The following is a 12549-nucleotide window of genomic DNA, read 5'->3' on the forward strand; positions in this document are numbered from 1 at the left end:
TATCCAAGAACCAATCAGTTGGAGATCCTCACTCCTTAAAGCCTTGTCGAATAACTTGACAACACACTACTATAAGTTTACAAACAAAAACTAATATACTTAAATCATTGTTTTTAGATTTTTTTTTTGTCTGTCATGTTTTGTCACCTTTTCACTTTGCACATGTTCTTTGTATTTTATTTCTCATAAGGTGCTTATATTATCATCGTAAAACATAGGTGGTTTAATAATCTTGAAGGAAAGAAAGTGTGCTCTACTTATCTTCTTCATCATAGGATGAAGACAGAAGGTTTTCATGTCTGACTAATGGTTACAGGTCCTAATGAACAATGAAGAGGTAAAGTCTTGATAGTGGCCTCATATAAGTGGTATAGTCATGGTGGTGACATCGGGGAAAATGTTTCGTCTAACTAATAGAACTAACATCATCAATAGTGTTATGTCGTATAATGTGTTATGACTTATAAAAGAAACATTTTAATCATTCACGAAGGATAGTTGTTTTTGCAGGCTACATTTGAAACTTCACGTGCCATGGAAACAACCATTATTCATTGTAATAACATGGAAACTGCAATTCGCAAATGGTTTCTTCCCAAGCTCAAGACTTCCCTAAACATATATGGTGGTTTGAAGACCTATAGTCTCAGGTATAGCTTCCTCAGAGTCTCAGACAAAGAAGATTGCAAGACAAGGAAAGATTTTATGATCAGTTTTTGTCTAGGTAGAGAAGGAAAGATTGGGGGCAGATTTGTCCTCTAATTCGATGATTGCAGTAGGAGGAAGAAGAGTACCATCGACATGATCAATCAAAATTTGAAAATAAAGGAGTGGTAATACCTTATTACGCCATAAGAGATAATTAGTTGCATTGAGTTTAATCGTGAACAAATGAAGGATGGTGGCAAGAGGAAAAGAAGCCTCTGATGTAGAGATGATCGACATGGACAGAAGAAATAGTCGGGGGGGAGGGGGGATTTTAGGGTTGGACTATAATTTTGGCTGATACCATATAAGAGTATTTTGCCTTGAGTGGGTATCTTGTACATTGACCAATATATATAGTACAAAGATACAACATATAAAGTAACAAACTAGCCTAACATATATATAGATACAAGAAAAATTTTCTAGTTATTCTAAATTATATTTAATAAATACTTACTTGTGTAAATGTGACTTGAGCATTTGGAGCATTCACATGGAGCATTTGGAGTTCAATGGAACATTTTAAAAAAGGAATGAAACATCTGAGAAAGGAATAAAGCATTTGATGATGCTCCATGATGAAGATGAGCCACTTTAAGAGTGGATTTGCCACTTAGAATATTGGATGTGCCATTTGGGAAGATGGCGTGCCACCTATAGACAAGGTGTGTGTAACGCCTGGGTTTCAGGGCTAAGCATATTTGTCAATGTAATAGTCTAGGTCAACTATTGTAACTCTTTTTGAAGTAATAAAGATGAAATATTTGAGTATTATGTGAATTATGTGTGTTTATGTGTTTATTGTTTGATTATAAATGTATAATTAATAAAGAATAAAAATAAGCGTCAAAATTAAAGTGTAAGATAAGCCCGATATCTTTACATAAAGTTGTAGTGGTCGAAACAAGGATTCCGGGGATATAAGGAATGCCGAAATCCGAGTTATAACGAAGAAGTTATGACCTGTCGAAGTTTCACGACGGAACCGGCGCGACACCGGGAAGCGTAAATAGTGAACTTACGATAGAGCGACTTTTAGCCTTAGAAATCTAAATGAAAGTCGTAGAATATGTTAAACTGAGAGTGTCCATAAAAAGAACGCCCAAATCTGACTTCGTATGAAGAAGTTATGAGATTTTAAACAGACCAATCCTGTCCCAGCCTGTTAAAAATATAACTTTAAAAATAAAGTCAAAATTAGCCGACGGAGTCTAAACGAAAGTTGTAGAGTACGTCTCCACCTACGCGTGGATATAAAGAACGTAAAAAACGGAGTTCGTATGAACGAGTTACAAATTATAATAGCATATTTACGTATTAAAATAAAGTATAAATCATGTATACGTACACATATATATACATATGTATATATCATTAGAAAGGTATCGACGATGCGGTCATTATAAGACTAATGTTGACTTCTTTCAACATTAGTTTAGTACAAATATCATTAAATCCATTTAAAATAGTATTATTATAGAGGGGTGTTTAGTTGTTTATATAACTAAAAGGTCATTAACTAATTATGGAGGGTAGTTTTTGAAAATTCAATTAGTATAAATAAGAGCCTTGGGCTCTCATATTTTTTGCACCATTCTCTTGATTCAAGAGTCTTTCTCTCCTTATCCCCCGAGCATTTCGGTCCCTCGTGATTCGACTTCTCTTTCTGTAGTTTAGTATAGTAAGGTGAGCGCTGAAGCGCTGCACGAATCTTTCTTAGAAAGATTCAGCGACGAAGTTCTGCCCCTGCAGAGCCCGACTCCTAGCTAAAACCCCATTGTAAGTAAGTTATGCTTACCTTATTTTAATATAGCTTATATTTAAAATTAGTATTGTTATTATGAACTTATAATAAATATTTGAGCTATTATTATAACTTATATAAGTGTCGTTATAATATATATATATATATATATATATATATATATATATATATATATATATAAACTACTCGCGGTACGAGAAATCTAGTTTAAAGGGCCGCATAGGATTGTTGGATTTCAGAAGTGCTATATGCCAAAATGGTCATGCCCTCCGGTGTTTTATGTCTGGCCCCTGTCTGTACATAGTGGTTGGAAAATATTGTTTAACGCTTATATAATAATAATAATAATAATAATAATAATACTAAGACTAATAGTTGGTCACGGTAAATATTAGACTAAAATTTTGCGATAATAATGCTATGTTTCGTCGAAGGAAAATAGAATCGTTAGAAGCAAGCGCTGCCCGATTTTGGAATCATCACTTTAACAAGTGAGTGCATAGTTACTTTCAGCTTACACATAGATATGAAGTATTTTATATAAATTACGTGCTATGTGTGCATATTATCTGAATACTTGCTATCTATGTCGGATGAACATTGTTATACATGTTTTCAATGATTTAAACTGTATATGTATTTTATATCTACGAAAATGTTGGGGTAAAACATGGGTAGATGTAATAGGTGATGTGTGATAAAATGATGAGAGGCCTCGATGTTGGTGTTGTTGATTCTGTCATCCAACGGAGTATGGATGACGACCACGGACTCTTCTAGACAGTCCATTGGAACACTAGCAGGCTCGCAACCTGTAGGTGTTTGTGAACGATGTGTTCACCGGTGTACTCCATCCCCCACATGGTTGCCTTTAGGACATTTATTGCTGAGGAATCCCCTTAGCAGTAGTGTCCGTCCCGATAATGATCCTTAGGCTAGGTCCCTCATGATAGGTGTTTAGGGACGTAAAGTGAGGATAACGGGAACGGGTAATCGGGTTATTGTTGATTGATGAAATTAATAAACTTATTTATTGTGGGTTGAAAACCTTATGTATTACAGGTAGTGGCACTTGAGCATAGATATAATGTTTGGACGAGGGATTACGGATATAGGCCTGTAGATATGAAATAATGTAGTAAGACTTATATTGTACTGTTTATGCTTTTGATCTGTAGGAACATGACATCCCAAGTCTTTTAATGAAATACATTTCTATGGAAATGCTTTTGATAAATCTTTATCATATTTTGTTTTGGGACAAATTCCGCAACACTTTTATTTAAAATGTTACTATGATTTTTAAACAAAGCATAAACAAAATCGGTATTTTCTGGCCGTGATTTTGGGGATGTCACAATGTGCCACTTTGGAATCAAGATGTTCCATCTAGAAGAAGCAAATGCCATCGTGAGGAGAATGCACCAACTTAGCGGAATATACACCACAATTGAGGAGGATGTGCCAGCTAGGAGGATGATGTGCCATCCTTGAAGCTTTATGCGCCACACTTGAAGTGGATGCACCACCCTTGTATAAGATGTGCCATCTTGGTGCAAGGGTGTGCCACAAACCTCCCTGATGAGCCATGATATTAGTTGATGTGCCACATATGCTATGATGTGTACACTATGATGCTCAAGATTGTCCAAGGATACTCAGAAGTTGAATATGCTCAAGGAAATGGCACATGATGTATTGTCATGGAGCCTCCACTAAGTGTCATGCACGGGAGGTTCCACCAAGTGACAAGGGTTGCCACTTATTGACACTTGATGTGCCAATGGTGCATTGTTGGTGACAAATGAAATGTTTATCAATGATGAAAGTTTCAGAAGCGACTGCATGACGAATTGTAGGGATGAGTGTTTGGATTGCATACTGGAACTAGAACCGAACCGAACAAATAAGCTATCTGCTTCGGTTCTCTGGTACGTATGTTAGACTTATTCGGTTCTCAGGTATTTCAGTATGGGTTACCCGAATAACTGCTTAATCGTTTCTAAAGGAACAAGACCAAATTTGGACCGAATAAGCTATCTGGTTCGATTCTCGGGTATGTATTTTAGGCTTATTCATATTTTCGTTAGGGTGTTTAATGTTTAATGTTCAACTTATATATTTATATATGAATTTTTTGGTGTTTAATGATTAGTGTTAAATATATTGTTTTTATAACTATATCTAAAGATTTTGATGCATATAATTTATAATCACCTATAATCAATCGTGTTTATTTTTTTATTTTAATTTTTTTATAAATGAAATGATATGAATTAACATTTAACTGTAACATCATATCATGTTAAAAATATAAAATAAAAATATTATTTTAAAACTTGTGAAACCCCATGATAGAAATAGTTTAATACATCCGAAAATATATTTTATTACATTTCTAATATCTTAAATAATTACAAAAACAACCCCCTAAGTTAAAAAAAAGTACCAAACAATACGGTTTATTCAGTTCTTTTCGATCCTTAATCGTATTGTATTTGGATGATTAAGGTAATATCCATTACCGAACCAGACCCATATTGGTTTAATCGGTTCGGTTTTCGGTTCCTCTAATTAATCTTATTCGGTTTTCGGTTTATTCAAGTTCGGTCCGGTTCCGGTACGAATAACATCCATAACGGATTGTGATTGGTTGACCTTTTATGGGCCTATAATTTAATGGATTTGACCCATTAGAATTTTAGGTCTGATCCCTAGTTGAGTAAATGAATCTTTGTTGAATTGTAGCTGTAACCTGTCTAGTTGAGTAAACGAATCTCTGTTGAATTATAGTTGTAACCTCTGTTTAATAACTCATAGAATAATTATTATGAACTATGTTGGATAACTCATACACATAAATATTATGTTTTGTGTGTTATTGGTTTTGTGTTTTATCGGCTTTACTTACTCCTAAATGTTGTGATGTGATGTCTTTTCTTGATATAAAAAAGGGAAAATGACATAAATGCCCTACGAACTTTCTAGGGTTTATCCGTTGAGTCCCTAAAGCTTTTTGTCGGACTTTATGGGTCCCTAAACTAGGATATGATTTGCTCTTTTAGTCATTGTCAACTTGTAATAGCCGGTTCAATACCTTTGAGATAAAAAAAACTCATATTGTGCGCTTATAAAGCCAAAAAATTAAGTTCGGGGATCAATTCGTACAAAAAAAGACTTTCCTTTTCTTCTAAATCCGATTAACACTCAATTCGTATTGATCCCCGAACTTATTTTTTTGGCTTTATAGGGGTATAATGTGAGTTTTTGTGGTCTAAAATGTCACTGAACTGACTATTACAAGTTGACATGGACTGAAAGAGCAGATCATATGCTAGTTTAGGGACCCATAAATAGACCTGACAAAACATGATACGACACGAAAACCCGACACGAAAACCCGACACAAAAATAGCGGGTTAGGGTCAGAGATTTCGACACGTTTATGTAAACGGGTTGACACAACACGACACGATACGATACTTAAATGGGTAGGGTTAGGGTCAAAACTTTCAACTCGAAGATGACTCGAATATGACTCGTTTAATTATATATTATTTATTATAAATTTCATATTTTTATAAATATATTATATGTTATAGACTTGTAGTGAGCCAAACTCAATAATTAGAAGTAATATTCAAATTTTCAAAGTTACTTAATTTTAGTCATCTTCGCCACATATCCCTTTTGCTTCCCAACTTTAACTCTTTTCATTTTTCTTTCTAAACTTACTATAAATTTCTTCATTCCATCTCATAACTCTAGTGTTTCACTTTTTTCTTTTTGCGTCCACAACTTCTACTTTCCAACCTTTAAAATATTTCAACCCGACATGACACAACATATTTACAAGGTCTAAACTTTAACCCGAAACCCGACACGAAAATAAACGGGTTGACACAGCACAACACGATAATTAAACGGGTCGGGTTAAAGTCAAATCCTTTCAACCCGTTTAATGTATTGACACGATACGAACCCGACACGACACGACACGTTTGCCATGTCTACCCATAAAGCCCGACAAAAACCTTTAGAAACTCACGAGTAGGGATGAGCATATGGACCGGGGAACCGGCCGGAACCGGAACCGGCACCGGAACCGGAACCCGATGGAACCGATCGGGCCGGGACCGGGACGTTATTTTTGTGGATTTTTGGAACCGGGAACCGGTAGGAACCGGAACCGATTTAACCGGAACCGGTAGAACCGGCAAAAACCGGAACCGTATGATGCTATATTTCAAGGAGCGGTTCCAACATTTGAAGACACGACAAGAACCGATAGAACCGGGAACCGGTAGAACCGCCGGGCCGGTTCGGTTCTTGATTTTGGCCGAAGCCGGTTCCCCGGTCCGGTCCGGTTCGGGCCGGTTCGGTCCTTTTGCACATCCCTACTCACGAGTAAATCATAAAAAGTTCGTAGGGCATTTGTATCATTTTCTCGTTAAAAAAAAATGAAAACTTTCTTCGTGAAAATTTAGTGATGGCTTCGACTTGACGCTGAAATAATCGAAGATGTAAAACGTTGAATTTGTATGTTGGTTTTTTTAATGTGACTTAGAAAAGCATTGATTATTGATATTTTCGTAAGTATCTCAATTTTAATTTCGTTTCACAAATTCAGTTTCCTCCGAACACGTTATCAGGTCGACCAGTTAGTAAACGACAAGCCTAGTTGAGGAGTGTCGCTTTATTTAATTCTATAGTTTTGTTCTCGTAATTAGGGCTCCATTTTGTTCATCAATTCCACCAAAAGAAAACTCCAATCTCGATCGAATTTCATCCCGACTGCATTAATATGACTTGTTGAAAACCTCCATTTCTTCTTCTTCCCCTCACCGACAAACACTATTCCATGGCGGAATCTTCCTACACCAGCCTTCCTACTAGTCACTTGCCTGGTTCGGTTCCGGTATGCAGTCTTTAATATCATGTTTTTATACTGTAAATTTGCCCTAATTTATAATCACTGTTACAATTCTTTGCCATCGCTTGATGTTGTAAAATTGATCTCAAGTCGGGGATGTGAAGTGATCGGAGGGTGAAAGTTTATGATCTTTCACTATTTTGTTCGTTTTTCGTTTTGATTTGTGTTGTAGCTGTAGACATATGCTTTTGAACTGTGTTTTATTGGAAAATTGTTTTCTATTGAACCGTGTTACGTTGGCGGAAATACCAATGCACTACTTCCGTTTTAAAATCTTCTACCGACATTACGCTATTGCAGATTTACATGACTTGTTAATCGTTATACGGTTTAAGTAGTTATCCACTTTTCTCAAAGTGTAACATTCATTACCAATTTGATGTTGAAACTAATCCCATCTATATCCAAAGACAAAACACTAGCTTCTTTCTAGGTGAACATTTGGATGGTTTGATCTGCCAAATGATTTCCTAAAAGCCATTTGTCAAATTCAAATTGATTATGAACTAAAAATGTATCACGAATTTTGGTTAATTTGTGAAATATCAGTCTGTGTTTAGGGTTAACGTATCATGTGTCCTGTTAGTCTGTTACTGTGTTAATCTGTATGCTTTTACTAGGTTCAATATGTCAATATATGTGTTAGATGTAAACACATGAAAGACTTATTCATGATTAACATCTAGATAATTATGTGATTTCTCCATTATATTCAGGCTGTCATCACAGAAGTAAAGGCTCCAGTCATACAACAGGGTATGAAATTCTTTAAGATATTGTTTTATAGCTTGTTAATGTCTCTTTCCAACTATAATTGAATTAAAAGCATGTACCCTATTTACCTGTTATTCAAATCTTCTGTAGATCCTGAAGCAAACCTGCAAATATTTCCTCCTAACAGTAATGCTGGTGGTAGGGGTTACCAGACTCTCACAGGCCCAAGTGGTATTGTTACATCACACTCTCTATAAATTTTCATAAGATGATCAAGTGACAGATACCCAATAAGTATAACCTAATTTCCTGTATTTCTATATATATACAGATGGAAATGGACAACAATCTGCCAACAGTTGGAATGGAGCATTCAGCATCTCATCCTACACACAATACTTTAATGTTGATACAGATGATGTTGTGAACAGATTAACAAGTTCTTTATACCCCACTGGTGACTTTTTCAGGAAAATTGAAGCTAACCCAGATCTGTAAGTTTCATGATTATGAACTCTAGCTAAGAATCTTGAAATATTAACCTTTTTCTTTATACATATTTAGATATGGGCTCATCTGGATTGCTACCACATTGGTATTTGTGATAGCTTCAGTGGGTAATCTTGCCACGTATTTAATGATTAAAAAAGGCGATTCTAGTGTTGCATGGAGCTTTGATGTGAACTACTTCCAGGTGTCAGCCATTGTAGTGTATGGTTATGCATTTCTAGTTCCACTTGGTTTTTACTTGTTGCTTCAGTATTTTGGTTCAAAAGTTGGGCTTGTTCACTTGTGGTGCATGTGGGGATACTCTCTCTTCATTTTCATTCTCAGTTCTGTAAGTATCCATTTTTAACCTGCTGAATAAACTGTTTGAATGAGACTAAATGACTATTTTACCCTTACATTCTAACAAACATGTTTGGTAGGTTTTGTTGGTTATACCTGTGGAATTTGTGAGATGGAGCATCACGATCATAACAGGTGTCGCGTCTGCAGCTTTTGTTGGTTTGAATCTGAGGTCTCATGTGGAGTTGACTGAGTTGACCCTTGTGTTAGTTGCTGCATGTGTGTTGCAGTTTGGTCTTGCTATTTTTATCAAGTCATGGTTCTTTCAATGAGGGAGTTACCATATAATTTTTTTTGCTTTTTTTTTTTGCTTATTGCAAGTGAATTTTGGAAGTTGGTGATTGTAGAGATTGTGATAGTTTTATAGGCATCTTATAGAAATGGAAGAATGTGTTTTTGATTTGGATTTGTGTGTAAAATAGAATGATGCTTTTGGAGTTGGACATTATGTGATTTTGTAGCGTATACGTGTTAAGTTGGTTTAATGAAATTTGTATCAACGTTTAAACTCATAACTTTATATCTGATAAAGATTAACGGGATCTATTATGTGTATAAAATGAACATTTTTACTCTATAAAACAACGTTTGGAAAATTGGATAATAACATGGTGCCTAATACAATCCTAGTAATTTCTCTAACTTGTAGTTTAATTTAAACCCGATGACTCATCTTATAGCCATCAATCCACTAAATATGGCCAAAGGCGTAACAGATAATCGGATCTTGATTTGACCCGTGCAAAAAGAAAAAAAAAAAAACTAAATCTGTAAAATTAGGTTCCAAAAGAATATGTATAAAAAGGAAAAACAAATAAATATAATAAAATAAAATTTTTGTAATTGTACCCAATTGAAATTAACCATGCATAAGAGCTCTGCATAGAAAACGCCAGTTTGTGATGAATTATAAAAGTGGAATAAGTTTTAGTAAAGCAACCTACAAACGAGAAAGAACATTTATACATGAAGAGTGGTAGGGTCAACAAGTAAAACATGGATAAATACACAAGCAGTGGAAACAGATTGATGAAGTTAAAAACAGATTCTAAATATACATGTTGGAAGTAAAATAGACAAACAAGAGAAGAATGTGCAAACTAGCCCACATGCACTAAAATGCTAGACCCTAAATTATATTAGCACTACTCTTCTATGTCGATCCTAAGTCTCCATACTTTTCTATTTGAGATCGTGTCTCCGATAATGGCCAACTCCTCTAAGTCTAACTTCATGCTATCTTCTCACTTCCTTCTTGGTTGTCTATGAATGAATGATTACATGAGATCATATTATGACGATATTCCTTCTATCATATTATCATTTAATGTATATGAATGAATGATTATATGAGATAATTCTGATTTTGTGATAAATTGGTTAGCGACCACTGTTCTTTCTGTGTTCATATTGAATCGGTACATGATAATTCTTCTTTCTGTGTTTATATGTTCTTTTGTGGGCATTTATGTTTTTGAATGTGTAATGCTTCTCCAGCTGCAAATCGAATAGGAGTTTCACTCGTTCCTAAAACAAAACATAAAGGTGATCCGATGAAAACAGCAAAAGATTCCTCAGAATTTGGGGATGAGAAAGATAAATCTAGTCCGATTTTTGCGATCAAACATGGTTCAAAGTCATCTATTAAAATCTTGTGGCGACCTCTTAATTAGGATTTAGGACAACAACCTCGAGAAAATTGGACAATAGGGACATATTAATGCTCACTATAAGAAAACCAGACAATAAGGGCATACTAATGATAATCTTTGGTATTATGTAGCCTTGTTACAAAAAAGAAAAAATTGCTTTTTGATGGGTTATTATTTCCAAAAAAGCCGATCTTTTTTTTTTGCATGAAAGCTTATATAGTGACTTGCTATAACCCACATGCCATAACAATTCATGAATGCATTTGCAAAGGGTGTTGCTAAATAAACATTCTTTACCAAAAACCAATATTTGATTAACTTTTTGTAACTATCTTATTTGAAAAACAATACAAATTCAATCAATAAAAATAATTTAATAGCCGAGGAAAGCTGTCTATATGGTAAAATGGTGTGCTCCTTTTAGCCAACTTATTTGTAAAACCTAAAATTTCTATTTCTTTTTGGACAAAGCCATTGTAATTTGAGAAACTTTTATATTTATTATTATTATGTTATCATTATTATTGATATTTAATGTTATGGTATTCTTATTATATTATTATTAATATTTATGATTATAATTATAATTATTATTATTTATTTTAGAAAAATCGATAAACAATCATTTCAAAAATACCAAAAAAAAAACAATGATAAAAATAGAAAAAAAAAGCCGATAAAAATCTCAAAAAACTATGATTTGTACATGTTATCGGACACTCAGCTGACAACCCACACTACCACTGCTGGTGATCTAACCGACCTGTTCCTAAACGATACCACCCCCGAAACTAGCGAGACACTCCCGAGTCCCACACGTTCATGCTATAGTTACTGCATCTTGAGTAACCTGCTCTAAAAGGGAACGACCTCTAACTATCATTCTAAAATCCAGGGTATGCAGATGGTATACAACTCAATCACAAGCTGGTCACCAAATTCCGAAAATACCATTACCATTACCGATGCAAAACCATAACAATAAAATTATAACAAGATGGTCCATCATTTATTTAAATGGGCCTCTTTCTCCGATGCTTCAAATCTTGATCCATCCCAATTGCAATATTCTTGATAGCCCAAATATCCATTCTAAACTCTTCCAAGATGGTCCATTGCTCCTTTGATCTTTTATAGTTTAAATTCTCTTCACATCATCATCATTCTTCAACAAAGATTAATCTCAACTTGCTCCATCATCATGTTGACAATAAGCCCAACTGCACCACTTCAAGCCCATAAGTAAACCGCAAGCTTCCAAAGGTCCCATATTCCCTCCATGTTGAATAGTCATCGATAAATCCTGCAATTAAGCTCAAAAGACTAGAAAATACCCAATAAAGATGAAAAATAACAAAAAGAGAAAATATGTATGAAGATTAACTAAAATGAGATGGAATGAACCAAAATAAACTAGGAAAAGAAGTAACAAAATGAAGCTATCATGGGTCGATGTAGTTCCTACGATGATAGATAATTTGGTTGATGTTTTTGGTCGGTTGGATGTTCTTTGGCTTCCGGTTTCAAATAGATTGGTTTTGGAGTTTATCATGGGTGTGGTTGTTTTGAAATGAGGTCATTTTTTATGATAAATCACTATTACAAAAATGTTGCTCGATAATAAAGTTATAATTGATTGTTTCTTTATGTGATACATAATAGAAACAATAACCTGAGCTTTTTGGAGCCACGGCTCCAAAACACTTTTTTGCTGTTTCCTTAATAATATTTTGTTAGTTTCTAATAAGATCCAACTAATTATTTTGGAAAAATAAAATTTTTGCTTCAAATTTTAATATAAAAAACTATCCTTAACACCATAAATAAAAACAAAAAAAATAAATTTTAATATCAACATTTTCCCCCTTCTCTATCAGGTTAGAACATTTTCTTTTGTCAAATTGGAGAGTTTTTAACTATTTTTTTTC

The 12549-nt window shown here is 34.4% G+C and overlaps 1 protein-coding gene across 1 annotated transcript; it reads left to right on the top strand.

Annotated features, from left to right (window-relative positions):
* The first annotated feature begins 7119 nt into the window (after positions 1–7119).
* Positions 7120–9429, top strand: LOC145070172 (Integral membrane Yip1 family protein). The gene is made up of 6 exons (XM_079017118.1): positions 7120–7391; positions 8123–8162; positions 8271–8351; positions 8452–8614; positions 8685–8958; positions 9050–9429. The coding sequence occupies exons 1-6, from the start codon at positions 7335–7337 to the stop codon at positions 9239–9241; spliced, it is 807 nt and encodes a 268-aa protein (XP_078873244.1). The 5' UTR covers positions 7120–7334; the 3' UTR covers positions 9242–9429.
* The last annotated feature ends 3120 nt before the right edge of the window (positions 9430–12549 follow it).

The sequence above is a fragment of the Lactuca serriola genome, chromosome 8, assembly GCF_051521515.1.
Source record: "Lactuca serriola cultivar US96UC23 chromosome 8, Lser_US96UC23_V15, whole genome shotgun sequence".
Classification (NCBI taxonomy): Eukaryota; Viridiplantae; Streptophyta; class Magnoliopsida; order Asterales; family Asteraceae; genus Lactuca; species Lactuca serriola.

What these genes read in the sequence shown, in the direction of transcription:
- LOC145070172 (XM_079017118.1), top strand. Translation starts at nt 7,335, where the DNA reads ATGGCGGAATCTTCCTACACCAGCCTTCCTACTAGTCACTTGCCTGGT. An exon ending in ACTTGCCTGGTTCGGTTCCG is followed by an intron (nt 7,392 to 8,122) that starts GTATGCAGTCTT and finishes CATTATATTCAG; the next exon opens with GCTGTCATCACAGAAGTAAA. An exon ending in ATTGAAGCTAACCCAGATCT is followed by an intron (nt 8,615 to 8,684) that starts GTAAGTTTCATG and finishes ATACATATTTAG; the next exon opens with ATATGGGCTCATCTGGATTG.